General features: G+C 41.3%; 1 protein-coding gene across 2 annotated transcripts in view; it reads left to right on the forward strand.

Moving 5' to 3' along the window:
- Positions 1-255: 255 nt before the first annotated feature.
- SLC24A4 (solute carrier family 24 (sodium/potassium/calcium exchanger), member 4) overlaps positions 256-14,759 on the forward strand; it is a 97,443-nt gene continuing 82,939 nt past the window's right edge. For both annotated transcript variants that reach the window (XM_010583860.1, XM_010583861.1), the window contains exons 1-2: positions 256-583; positions 3,032-3,142. In XM_010583860.1, coding sequence (XP_010582162.1) covers positions 427-583; positions 3,032-3,142 — 268 coding nt within the window. In that variant the 5' untranslated portion in view covers positions 256-426. The remainder of the gene's footprint in view (positions 584-3,031; positions 3,143-14,759) is intronic.

Genomic DNA, 14,759 nt, shown 5'->3' on the forward strand with positions numbered 1-14,759 from the left:
AGAAAGGGATAAACTTCAAACTTGGCCGGGGCGGGCAGGCAGCCGCATGGATGCCGCCGTCCCTCGGTGCTGACTGGCAGCCCGCGGCACGCTGCGGGGCGGCCGCTGACAGAGGAGCGCGGGGCGCCGCCGCGCCGCTTCCTCCGCCGCCGGCCATGGTGCGTGTGGGGCGCGGGGCTCAGCCCGGCCCCTGAGAGCGACGCCTGGCCCTCCCCCCCTCTCCGGTCTGCCGCCGCCGTCCTCCCCGCGCCCTCGCCCGCCTCCACCTGCCTCTGCTTCGCCGCCGCCGACCTGAGGCGTTAGGCGTCGGCTCCTCTCCGCGCTGCAGCCCGCCCGACATGGAGTCGTCTGCGGGAACCCACCGGGAGTGATCCCCGCTTCCCGACCGCCCTGCTGGCCGCCCCCTCGGCGCCCGCGCTTGCTCCCATGGAGCCGGACGAGACGCCGCTCGCCCGCCCGAAGACCATGCTGCTGATGCTGAGGAAAGTTCGCAAGAGGCGGGAGATGCTGCTGCAGCAGCTGGGCTTCATCTGCGCCATCCTCTTCTTCGTCTGGTGCATGTCCAGCCTGCTCTCCAGACTGGGTGAGTGGCTGCGGCGGCGGGACCGGCGGACCCCGGCGGGGCCGGGAGAGCGGCTGGAGCGGCCCGGGGGCTGCCGCCCCGCGGGCAGCCGGGGGTCGGCGGGGTCAAGCGTCCGCGGCTGTTCCCCTTTTGAGTTTCTCGGTGGAAATACCCCAGCGGGCGGGCGAGGCGGGGGAGCAGCGCGGGTTCCTCCGGAGAAACCCCCGCGCCGAGCAGGTGCGTGGCCGCAGCCGCGGGGAAAGGAGGCAGCGGCGTCGCTGGCGCCCGGTGGCCAAGGGCTTCCCAGCACCGAGCCCGCCGTGCCTCTCGGAGGGCTTCGGGTCGGGAATCGCGGGGCAGCTGCGTGCCTGGGAAGGGCCCTGAAGTAGGTTCCCCCTGCCGCTGCATCAGAGCTGAATCCTCTCCAGCCGCTTCTGGTCCCCTCTGCAACTTCGGGCCACCTTTCATTTTTATCCTTAGGCTGTAAACCTCCATCAGCTACAACTGCTTCTTTGCTCGTTCTCCCCCCCCCCCAGCTACAGTGTGGATTTGACAGAAAATTCTGTATTTTAGGCAAGGAACAGCGCTAATCTCATGTTTAATAGAGTCTGTTGCATTCTTTGTGCAAGTGCCATGTTGGTAAACTGATGCATTTATAATTAACTCTGTCATTCCCATTCCTTGTTTGTTTTGTTGGTTTGGGGTTTTTTGGGGTTTTTTTTCCCCCACCTGCTGGTACAGTTTGAGCTGTAAGTGTGCAGCTTCAGGCCCTCTTCCTGCAATATGCTTTGCATCCCTCAGATACAAAGTCTAAGATTGCTGGGACAGCACATGGGTCTCTGGGTAGGACTGCCAACAATCCTTGGGGATTTAAGAACAAAATCAAATTAAGCCCAGATCCTATGTCCATGTTTAATATAAGAAAACCAGATTTCAGCAGAATTAGGATGGGTCATCTGCTTAAATTAAAGCTGAAGTTAAAATGTGTGCTTTAGGGAAGAAAAATCTGATGGAACTTGTCATACTTTCTAATGGTCTTGTGCTCAAATTATTGCCTGGGTTGTTTGAAATATATCTAGGATGGCAACAACCTATCCATGTAAGAATTCAGTGTCTTAGACCATATTAGCATATTGCTCATCTTAGGACTTTAAACTTTTTTTTAATTGTGGTTTTAGAGGTAAACTGTTGCTTGCTTTCTTTAGAACTGTTTGTCATGTCTATGCTTTTTTTTTCTTTTCTTCCTTGCACCAATTACTTATTTTCATAAACTTACTGGTTTGTGAAAGCAAGTAATTTGGATATGATTATGTTTACATAGTTTGGGGGGGAGGGGGTGTTGCAGATAACAGTTTTCCAGAACTTTTTTAGATTTACATGAAAAATGTCATGACTAATGAAAGTTTTTAATCTCCTGGGTTATCAACTAAATCCCTCATAACCTAATTTTTGATGGTATGCTGCATCAGGTAGTTTTTTTTCAGCTGGCTAATTACAGTATATTGTATCCATAAACACTGACCATCTGTTCTCTATGTTTCTTATAATTGTGGCATCAGAATATTTTAGCAAATACTCTAGCCAAACTAACTTCCAAGCTAGATTTTTTTGCAAGAGTCACTGTAACACAAGCATTACATGGTGACTGAATATAAACTCTAAGATCAGCCACGGAAGAATATTTGTTATTATAATATGTTCATTTGAAATGGATGAAGTTGAGATGGAAGTGATTTAATTAAGTGGTTCTATTCTTCCCTTGATTATTATAATTGCATACCCTGCATTATCACAAGTGCTCCTTCTATACTCTATTCAGCAAGTTCCATTGAGAATGCTTCTGGAATATGAGTTTAGGCAAAAGTTTCATTGACTTCTAAAGAAGTTAGTTTTTTTTAAGACTTGTGGGGATTCACAGTGCAGTTATTTTCCATTTTCTTTGACAAGTTATGCGGGATTGATATTATCAAGTAAACCCAACACTGAAAAGATCAGCCCCTAGACTCAGAATAAACCAAAATGTAACTGGAACATGTCCATGAGCATTTTTATTTTTTGAGAAATCAGTAATGTGATATGTGCAAGTGCAGATGACTAAATGGAAGTGTGATTGTTGCTCATGTCAGCATAGCTGGGCTGGGCTTATTTCATCTATAGGAATGCTAAGTGTTGAGTTTCACAGGTGCAGGCTTCAGCATTTGTTTGCTGCAGAATATTTTCCCAGTGGGTCACAGCCAGGTATTCTGATAGCCAAAACATGCTAACAGCTCTGACACTGGACTTTCATAGCTAGTTCCACCCTTTATAGCTAGAGGGACCTAGCATACGTATGTGTTGGCATGTGCCCCAGTCACACCTTGATTTTGCTGGTCTGTCCATGCTCCTTGCTAGTGGGGGCATATGGTACAGTTAAGATGATGCAGAAAAGTATCAGTGGTAGTGGGCATAAGCTCTTTCTATTTAATACAGGCCGAGAATCAACTATTGGAGACAGACGCATTTTGTCGGAAATATGGAGGAATAGAAGGTTGATGGCGTCGCCTAACGGGACACATGAAGAAAAGAACTGTACAGAGCCAGGTAAGATGGGAAAACTTTGTGGTGTCTTAGAAGCTCTTGAGATGTATTGCGTAGTGGTGTCATGACCAAGCTGCAGTGATATGTTAGGGTAAATGTAAAAGTGTCAAACTTAAAAAAAGGCAGGACTGTTCTGTGTAGAAATAGTTTGTTGTGCTATATAATGCCATGACTTTATCTTTCAAAGGTAAAAGTTAATGTTCACGTAGAAGAATGTTTTGGGGTTATGAGGGTCATGCTGACAATTCGATTTCTCTAATTTTGTTTCTTTCAGTGATTATTCCTATCTAGCTGATGCTGTGTATATTGCACAGGTAATAAGAGGTGTACTCTTCTTGAAACTATGGGTAGCTAAACATGCAGTGTTTGAGATACCATCTGAACACAGTAATTTGTGTTCATTACCATTATACATTTAATCACGTTTTCCTTGTTCAATGATAAACTATGTATTCAGAGTAGGAATTTATATTGTGTGGAGGGGGATGATGAGGTAAGTAATATGGAAACCCTGGAATCCATTTCACTTCAGGGTATCTATCCTGGCCAGGTGATAAGAATTGATTGAGGGCAGGGATAGATGACGCATTTTAATAGCAGTGTTAGTCCCCAGTGCTTTCATCTTCCCATCTGTCTTTCCAGTGTGTATTTCCTTTCTCTCTCTCCTTGCCTTTCTGTGGTTTACGGTGTGTGGGAGACAAGACGTTTTGCCAATGGCACTAGCCAAATTAATTAAAAATTCAGATTTATTTATTTTTTTAAAATATAACTCTTTGATCAACTCTGACGACAGCAGAGCCTGTGCCTTCTTGCAAACAGTATCCCCAGTTCTTGGATACTGTCAGCCCCAGGTAATAGAAGAGTTTGGAGCCGTACCCCTCCTGCCCGGCCTCCCAGTTATATGTCTGTTGTAATGCTGAGGCACTTGTTGATTGAGGATCACTACTGTGCTTATGCACTTCTGAGAGAGGAGTGGAAGAATGTTGCACAAAGTATGTGGGTCCAAAAGCTTTAATTGTATCATCTTGATGTCAAAGAGCTTCTCTGTGCTTCTGTTAAGAACTTTGTGGGTTAGTTTGCTGTTATCTGCATCTGTAACCTTATGATGCTGTTGATTTGTCTGTCAAAGTTGTTCACAGACAAGAAAGAAGACAAAAATGACCTTTTGGAAACATATAATTATTCTTGATGAATATCAGAAAATACTATTCTTTCCCATTCCTCTTCCATTTTTCTCCATATATGTGGATGCATCAGTGTGATCATGTCTGAACAGATACTTGGCAGCACACTTGGAGCCAAGCCAAGAAAGGCCACAAAATCATAGAAGCTGGATCAGAAAGATGCCCATCAAAGTTCTTGATGGGGATTTCCATTTAGTATGAATGAGAACTTTTTTACAATGATATAATAAAACTGCCAAGGGAAAACATATGCTTATGTGTAAATTGGAATACCAGGAGCAGTGTTGACTTCTCCAGATGTTTAGAACAAACAGCTCAGCTCCCTCTATTCCTATAAAATTGTAAGATTAGTTTAAAACCAATTGGAGTAAATAAATACAGTTGAGTCATTTGGATGTGCTTTCTGAAATTCAGGTCGTTGAGGTGCACTTCTGTCTGTAACCACAAGAGCTGTACACACGAGAGGCCCAAATATGCCACAGGATGCTGAGGGTTTAAGAAAAATATGAGACTTGCATTAAATTCATGATTTTTAGTCACAGTGCTGGAATTAGCCTTCCTTTTTAAAGGTGTTTCTTCTGTTAGAACACAGATTTACAGATCATATATGTCACAGGATTGCAATTACAGCATTTTTTAGTCACTTCCTGTTATTCTGCAGTTATGTACAGCTTATCTCTCTGTATCTTCTGCAGCTGAAGGGGGGATTTAGATGCTGCAAGAGTGGCTAGATGTAAGATAGCTGCAAATAAAGGGAGCATCTGAAAATACCTGAAATTGATGTTTGTTGGACAGGAATGGGTCTGTAAGAACCCATGACTGTTATTGCTCTGTAATAACTTTTGTGGGTTTGGGGGTGTGTGTGTGTGGTGGTGGTTTGCTTCCCTCCCCCCCCCTCATTTTTGTCTGGTTGTCAGAGATTGAGATTTGCCCTGCAATGAGAAGAAGGTACAATGACCTAAAACCTATCAAAAAGGAGCAAGTAGCATAGTTCATCTCCATGGGAATGTAGCTTGTGTAACCCCATGACTTCATCTGGAGAAGGTAGTCCCAGGAAAGGTCAAGAGACTTGATCAAGATTGCATAAGAAATTGGTGAGAGAGTGTGGATTTTTAGTTGGAATGTGTAAGCTTTCAGTCATGTGCTTATCCCAATGTAATGAAAATCTCAGGAATGTGCTGTCAAACCCTTCTAAATAGGTGGAATTTATTTCTGGTCTTTTTTTTAAATCTTAAGAACAGATAGTTAATATGTATATATGTTGTATGAACACAGTCCTCTCTGTAGGCTCCTTTATGAGAAGTACTTATTATTACCTACGTCATTTCTATATATGCCTTAAGCATTAGGGGCCCTGCAAATGCATGGGTGTGTATATGGTATATAGCAGTTTTCTTATGCTATGTGGATGTTTTTCTATGTGTGTTTAGGATACAAGAACTTCATAATACTTTGGGAAATTCAAGTTCTTGCTGAGAGCCTGTTAATCCTTTGTGTCATTGCAGTGCTATGGCTGTGCTCCCTCTTTATTAGCTTCCCACACAAGTCTACAGCTTTACTTCACTTTTCCCAAAGGCTTTCAACAAAGTTAATTTATTTACCACTTCAACCCCTTTTCTTACTTACATGCAAATAAAAAAAAAAATCCCCAGTTGTCACAAATTGCAGCTATAGAAGTTTGTAAGACCGTGAGATCCTTGCCGTTCATGACAGTGGTGAGAAAGGCTCACCCTTGGTAATACATCTTGGGAGAAAAACTCCATAAGCTTCTAGAAGTAATGTTAGAAGTTTGTGGAAGCTGCTGTCTGCTAGAAGCTCACATAGCCTACACTGAGGTTGTCTCATTTACTGAAGTAGATAATTTTGTATTGTGTTATTCTGGAAACATTGTTAATGCTTCTGGGGCTATTCTATCAGAACAGAAAAAACTTTGAAGTCTTGGCAATGCTGCTTTAAAAAAGAACCCTGAGGGTCTGACAAAGGAAAGGAAAATATATATGTGTGTATATGTATGTGTGTGTGTGTGTATATATATATGTATGTATATGTAACTAGAGGAGAAAGGGTTTTTCTAACATTTGGAGCTTAGAATTAAGATATCAGTGAATATCTTAAGACGTGCTACACGTTTTTTCTGATAGTAACTATTCTGCAGTCATAAGGAGTTCTAGATACTATCTATCCTGTAACAGCAGCAAAGGAACTGTAGGTCAGCTGCAGGAAGGACGTGGAGCATTTGTGAGCATCAAGCCAACCTCAGTTCTAGTCTGGACTAAGACCAAATCATCACCAAAGTTAACGTGGTGTGTAGCATTTTTCCATTAAAGATCGTTCTTGGCTTGAGACTTCCCCTTTGTTGGAAGCTCCTCTGCCATGAAAAGATAAAAGTCTTTATATTGTCCTGGAGCCAGGCTGGAGGGCTTATAGATTGTACGTAGAAGGCGCTGGACTTCAAAAAATTTCATGAGAGCCTGGGATTTTTAAGTTACGAATCTTAGGCTTTTTTCATATTGAGTTACTCTCTGGATGGCTGCTGTTGGTATCCCTCTTCGGGGGGGAAACAAACTACCTTTTCTTTATGGCTCTGAAAACTTTTCCTGGGTAGATTCCTGTGGGAGGAGTGGTTGATCTGACCCTCACTTAAAGCAGAGCGATCAGAAAAGGAGAGTAGTTGTCTCTAGCATCTTAACAGATCTCATTAGTTTGCAACCAATTTTTTTGCCTTTTCCAAGCTCTCACTTCCATCTGCCATCAGCTCACTAGCTTGCAGTGCCATCTGCCCAGCAAGTCTGATTTATAGCTTCTCTGCTCCAATGGCTCGCTGCTTGTTTCAAAATGTTCCCATGACTCCACATCCTCCAGAACTCTGAGTAACGTTTCCACAGCAATTACAAGCTGGGATGACTGGGTGGTGCGATGTTTCTAACCACGTGACTCCACTGGGTCGTGTTAGGCTGTTAAAGCAACTGATCTGGACTCCTTTCAGTTGTGAATATTTTCAGGTAATCCCTGTATACAGTACAGAGGATATTTAAACTACTTGGCTGTGAATTAGAAATGTATTGGAATATATTTCCATTAGTCTTCTGACACTAGTCAGTGAGCTGCCTTAAAATTAAAGTCTGGGGTTTTCTGTCCAGCAGTTTGTCAACCATGGACAGTTCATGAGCTACATTGATTTTAAATAGCTGGGGATTTGATTCAAGTGTGCTGCTCCTATTGTTATCAGTGGGTACAGATGAATTGTGGGCTGGGGGAAAGGCAGGGGTTAGCATTTCCTTCTGAGCCATGCTGCCTTTTTACTTTAGAATTAAAAGGCACATTGTAGCAATGCTTTCTGTTCTTGCAGTGAGAGAGAAAGAATCAGTCCTCTACAGTGAAATAAGGTGTGTTTCCCAGTGGCATGTGTATAACTGAGTTCTGGATCAGGATCAAAAGTCATTAAGTCTGTGTATATTTTACACTGTTAGTTATAACCTTGTGGACTGATGTAGGATGTGATACATTGTAGAGAAACTACAAAAATCTTAGACAGTTTTGTTAACATACCATAGAGAGTACAAGAGTCTGTTACTATTTCTACAAAAATCGATGATGGTGTTCTCACTGACTAGAGAAGACAGGACTGACCTTTCAAAGTAATTTTCGAAAAGGATAGAAAAAGCTATTTCTTGTACGTTTGTTGTAAAGACACTATAGGAAGCGTAGGTTTCCATCCATTATATTTAACAAATGTGGTACTTAGTTAAATGCATAATTCTCAATATGCTGTATTGATATATCCTTTTTTTCTAAATCCTTATAGACGCCTTAATATATGAGATCATAAACTTTGTGTAATAAATGCTGATCTAGACATACTTTTGTTGCTAGTGGAATATGTCATTTCGTGCTGATGTAAATTCTCTTCAAATAATGTGATAACATGTATTTCTTTTAAACAATGTGCTTGTGATCTTTCCTAGATCAAACTTCCGTTTTGTAGCATGGATAAATGCCTTAGACCTCCACTTTTAAGGAGGAGGTATTAATAATGTCACTGTAATCCTTTGTTTCACGAACAGTCTGAATTGGTAAGCTCAGCATGACCTGCAGGTTCTCTTACTATGCATTCATATGGTACGTAGCACAGAAAGACCATGGTCTCGTTGAGGTAATACAGACAATAACTGTCTTATGTTATTTCCCCCTAGCCTTTTAGTCAGACTTGCTCTCTGCCTTGATGCATAGATAACGTGCCACTGTTGTAGTAGATTTATCGATAGTGCATACATGTTCATTTAATGTGTTTCTTTGCTCCAATGTCTTATGACCTCAAAGACTAGGAAATTTACCAGCCTTAAATATCCTGTTCTTGTGTTGGTCTAAAAAGAAATGAAAATGAGGAAAGGTTTAAGAAAAAATTTCTTAGCTGCTTTATGCATATAGTATTCACATAACATATAGATGCAGTGTCCAGCAAACGTGTGTGTGTGTATGTGCACAGATGCACATATTTATGTAGTGGAAAGACTTACTAACCAGCTAGCATGTAGCTTATTTCTGTAGCCACTTGTCACATGCTTGTGGTGTCTTATTTGTTTTGGGTTGTTCCCCCTCCCCAGTGTCTCTGGACTCACTCTTGTCCCTGTAGATGCTGAGTGGTAAACTTTATTGATTGTGTTCTCACTTGGATGGTTTCTGTTTCCAGGGGGAGATAGATGTGTGACAATTTAAAACCACTTTTAGTGGACTAGTTGAGGGCAAATGACAAATGTTTAATCGCAAATTTTTCTTGTGTGGCCCCCAAGGTCTCCTAATCAGAATTCACACCCAGATTTAGATTGAACTTCTGACACTCTTTGCCTGGCTTATTGATGTGGGTATTAAAAGGGTTGGCAGGTAGATGTCATTGAAGTTAATTGGGAAAAGTTTTTTGTTTATTTTTATGTGAAGCAGTTTAAGAAATGCGCTTTGTTCGAAGCTAGAATTTAAAAAATAACCAACCTGTTCTCTGAGCTGTTCATTTTCTAGCAGTGTATTAATACTGGCATCCAAAATAGTAGAAAGAAATGAGACAAACATCTCTCTGTGCTTTGGCTCAACCTGCCAGTGGCATCCCCTGGAGAGCTGAGAACAGAAAACTAACTCCAGGGTAATTTATCCATTTCCCCAGGTCTAGGTGCCAAGTTTGCAGGAATTATTTTAACACACAGTAAATAAGTGTCTGACTAAAATGCCATTTAGAGATGTAGTAAACAAGGGCAAATGAAATAAAAAGAAATACTAGTCAATATATTACTGTATATTCTTAAACATAATAAAAATGTTACTTGATATAATCTTTATTTCATATGACTCAGTTTTATTTACTGTTGGTTTTGGTCCAGGAAGAACACCGTGGATAAGGACTTTTACAAGCTAAGTCTTTGCTCTGATACCAAGAAGCAGGCTTGAAACAAAAATCAGAATTTCTAAAATGTAGCAACTTCAGAACCAAATTTAACATCTGTGGGCACAGGCCCTTACTTTCTTTGAATGGAACAAAACACCCAGGCTGAATGCTCTGAAGTACTAGACTAAGATGTAAAGTTTCCCATATTAGCCCAGCTCTAATATTTAGATGTCTGGTTGCCTGTATTTCAAACTACATTACCTAAACATTTCTCAAATGTTAATGTTGCAGTAGTGCAACATCTCTTCTTCTGTGACTGCAGACAACTCAGGCAGACAGAAGCTGTGTAAATTAGTGACCTGAGGTCAAAGGAAATATGTGGTAGAACAAAGAATCAAATCCAGATATCTCAGTCCTGATCTAGGCTCCTGCAAAGATGATGTTTGAACAGAAGTTTGGACTAATATGACCTCCTGGGGTTCCATCCAACCTGAGTTTTCCTGAGATCTGGTTTGGAAACTGAATGAAATACATTTCACTCAGGACATATTTGAAATCCTGAACTGGGGATTTCAAAACCAAGTTAATGAGACTTGGGCATGTAGATCTCCATGGTATCGCTGACTGTCTCACACTTAATGTGGGATAGCGTGTGTGTATTTAGATCTGTTCTTCACTAGTGTTACCATGCAGATAGACCTTTCTGTGTGGAAATCTGCTCCATTTTCTGCTCAGAAAATTGTGCTGTGTAAAGGCCGTGTTTAAATTTACCCATCCCTGTCCATGGCCATTTCATTTTCACTCCTTGCTTTTTACCTTATTGTTTGTGACATGTCACCACATACTGCAGTTGAGACAGAAAATACTGCTGTCTTGCTTTGTATCATGCACAATTGTTACCACACCTCACTTGACTGTTGTAGGAAGTGGGTTGAAAAGGCATTGTAAATCAGTCTGTGAGCATTAATCCATACCCTTGGGGTCGGTCTAGGACAGAGTCTTTATGATGTACTGAATTATTTGATAGATGTTAAAACTGCATTCATTTCTTCATCTCCATGCTCTCAGTGTCTCATCAGTCCATAACTTGGACCACTAATGTGGAGGATTCAGGCAAAACTGGACAAGCACAGAACTGGGCTTAGGGAAGTAGATTGTGAAAAGCACCTGGAGGTAGAAAATGGTCACCAGAAGCTGCAAGAGGGATAGAGAAACTTGGGATTTGGAATTGGGTGGTAGGAAGACTAAGATTATCCAGTCATGGAGCCTGGAGTTGGAGGATAGGTGAAAGGAACATGATGAGTAAAGGGAGGCTGAATTTGGATAATGAACAATGGGAGAATCCTGAGCTACAACTCTGTCTCTCTGAATCTCAGTGTTTGTTTGAGGGTCAAAATGACTGATTTAAAAATACACTTAGGCACAGTGTGCAATTTCATTACAGTAAATTAATTTTAAACTTTGTTCTGCTAATATTTCTAAGGACCCTCATAATTGAATTATTTTTTTCAGAAGTTACAAAATTTTATTACACGTATCTATTACTGTATTCATTAATGCCAATGACTTTTTACAGAATAGATGTGGTTATCCACCTAGCAGGCTGAGAATATTCCATGAACCTGCTGACAATTAAACTGGCATCACTCCTGTTCTACAGGAAGGTAAGACCTTCAGGCAATAAAGAGTGATGGTTTCCTTTATTCTTTACGGTTGACAGATGTTGAAGACATAGTAGAAAATGTAATAGCCTTAGAAACTGAGTCAAATTCATTCCTGCTGGGACTTTACTGATAAGTTGAAGTACAGCAGAGCAGACACTTCAGGTAGAACGCAAGCTACATGTACATGTGCTCATTGAATTGTTTCCTTTTTTGCAACATTAAATTAACAGTTTAATGTTAATGACAGGTGCTGTGTTAATGATCTTGAGAGAGTGACATTCTCTACCCATAATGGGGAACAGTGGCAAATGTACCTTCCTGCAAGCAAGAAGATAATTTAGACTCTGCCTGTTCAGTTTCCATACATACTTGCTTGTTGGACTATTCTCAGAGATTGCCAAAACCTGATGAATTATTTTTCCCCTGCATATGATGCACTCATTTGTTCAGTGGGTTGAGGGCAGTATGACTGGATCTATCGCATAGAGGTATTTAAACCTTTGAATAGCAAGATGTATTCACAATATTCACAGATGGTGGGAAACATTTAAACTTTGGGAATGGTAAAGTTAAAATGGATGAAACTTATGTTTAGAAGCTTGAAGAGACTGAAATGGGGAAAATAGATTTCCCCCCCATTTACTGTGAATCAGTATGTGCTTTGAATTTTGTGAGTTCCTAGCCAAAAACATAGACTCTCAAAGAGAGAGGCATTTGTTCTTTAGGGCTTCTGGGAGCATATCCATGCTGTGTACACTCCCTTAACTCTACTATGTCATTACAGCTGTGACAGTTTACAGTAGTTGAGGTTCTGCCCTACAGATTTGTTGCTGGATGGTGAGATGCTGTTTCTGGTTTAGTTCTTTGGTGAGAATCTTCTCTCTTTAAAAACTTTTTCATACCTTCATAAAGGTTGCATTCTTTGCCTGATTACATCACGCTTCTTTAAATCCCTCCACAGGATCTTTGGCTACTGTTGCCTAAAATTGTAAGGCTTTTTCTTACCTTCTTAAGCCTTTCACAGACCTTCCCCTTCCCTGTTGCTACTAGCCTTTGTCTGCTTCCTTTAACCTGCACTGAAACTTTGAGATGAGTTTCCAATGTCCATTTGCCTTTTCTTCTTATTTTTATGTAGCCCCTTGCAGATCAGTATGTGAAAGAAACTGCCTGGAATATTATAATTCTCTCCTTTTTTGAATCTCAATTCATGAGCCATGAGTATCGTGGTGCTCCCAGGAGATTGGCCAGCTGGGATTGGCTAGACAGGGAAGAAGTCAAAGCTAGCATATTAATTAGTCCTGTTTCAGTCATGCACAGAGGCTTTGTGAGTTGAGGGTGGAAGGAGAAGAGGAGGGTCCCTATGGAGCTATAGCATTGTCTGTCCTTGTTGTGAGATGCAGTGGCAGTCCCTAAGAGCACCTAATGGAAATGGACAAGGAAAAGGAAAAAGAAGACTGAAAAAGGCAAAGTGACTTGCCCAAAGTCTGCAGGGAGGGTCAGTAGCTAAGCTGCATTTTTTTCCCCCCTTAATCAGAAATTGTAGCCATACTAAGTTCATTGAGCCTGGAGCTGTTGCTGCTACCACCGTGGCCTCTCTGCGCTCCTTCCTGATCAGCTCATAATGACTTGACTCTTTTACTGTGCTTTTTTCATAGGAAATGTAACTTTTCACAGTAAAGATGTTTTTTCCCCCGCTGTATGTTTTTACAAAGCCTAACATGGGGCACCAAGACTAGTTACTAGTATAAATGGGGCAATGATATGCCCAGAACTGCTTCAGTATACTGAATGCTTTTGATTTATGGTGATAGCTAAAGGTTGTCAAGTGAAGTATCCAGCTTGCCTCTAGGAATTAAAGTGGTTACCACTTCCCAGCCAGTTATACCAGATAGCTGAATGCTACATTACAGAGCAATTATCATTTCTCCTTCTCCTCAACTTAGAGGGAGAAGGACTGATGGAGGAATCTTGGAACTTAAAGATCTTTTCAGCCCATCTGTGGGCCAGCTGCTATCCACAGAGAATGGAGATGAAAAATTGTGACTAGGGAAGTTGCAGGTCTCTGCTGTGGTGATGGTTCTACCACTGGGGAATGTTTATTTGGGGGACCACTGTGTGAGAGGGACTGTATACCAACACTCCTTTGCTATACCAGGGATAAAATGAGACCTCTTGTTGCTTGTAGGCTGAAAAAGGAAAGAAAGAAAGAGTTCAGCAGTATTTTCTCATGTGTGAGCAAACCTGTACTTGTGCCTGACTCTAAGGTTTTTTGAATATTTGGGGTTTTATTATTTCATTGGGGGAGATGGGGGGGTGAGGGGAGGCTTTGTCTGACTTTTGAGTGTGGAACAAATACTTCAGATTTGAAGTTAATAAATTATGATTTTTAGTTCCCTATGGGTTTGTTATAGTTATTTGGTTGTCCAGGATTTATTAGTAACATCACCTGATGGGAGAGTTCTTACTTGGAAAGACTATCTGGGATCATCTCCAGAACTGCTTTAATCTGCGGATATTCAGGGCAACTAAGTTTAGTAAGTACTACTTAGGTAATTAAAGGTTGGAGCTGGGCTGCTTTCTCTGCAAGACAACAAACTGGTAAAGGGAAATTAGTCAGCTTGGTTCAATGTTATTTATTTTATGTATAGCATAGAGTCTGGTCCCACCCAACTCAGAGTTTGATTTTCTAATGTGTTATGGAGTTTTGACAGTAGGAACAATATTACTCTTCATGTAGTCTCGGAGGTAGCAAAACTAGCACAAATTGCTTATGTTGAAAGGAGTATTTATAACGTTTATGAAACAATCACGATACCCATTTTGCACTCTGGACTCAAATTTGCTTTAAAGAAAAAATTGCTGAGTGGCTAAAGAATAATTAAGTCTCTGCTAAATAACTACTTGTGAAATTCTCTTAGTAACTATTTCACCAGCTTGTACCCATAGATGTAGGTACAAGACCAATTTGCACATGTAAGAGAAATGTTAGAAAAAAGGACAGTTGCTGTGATCATACAAGCACTTCAGGATCTTAAAAAGTCCTGTGTTTCTGTAAGCTCAGTAGCTTTTGAAATAGGTCAGATTTGGTGGAATGCATGAAATTACTTGCAGAATCTTTTGGGTTTGTTGGACACTTTCAAAATTCAATATTTTCTCCCCCATTCCAGCTCCTGCATGGTCAAATGCCATACAAATGCCACTAGCATTACTGTTCTTCTGGGATGAGATTGCAGATGGGATGGGAATAGTGATGCATGTACTATATGCTTCTTAATGAATAAAATTATCCTCTTCACAACTAAAATTCTTCCCTTTTATCCAGTAACTGATTCCAAATATTTTGGTCCTGCCACATTGCTGACTCCAGACTGGACTAATAGTTGAGCGCTGCTGTGCAG

The sequence above is a fragment of the Haliaeetus leucocephalus genome, unplaced genomic scaffold (assembly GCF_000737465.1).
Source record: "Haliaeetus leucocephalus isolate CR32 unplaced genomic scaffold, Haliaeetus_leucocephalus-4.0 Scaffold932, whole genome shotgun sequence".
Classification (NCBI taxonomy): Eukaryota; Metazoa; Chordata; class Aves; order Accipitriformes; family Accipitridae; genus Haliaeetus; species Haliaeetus leucocephalus.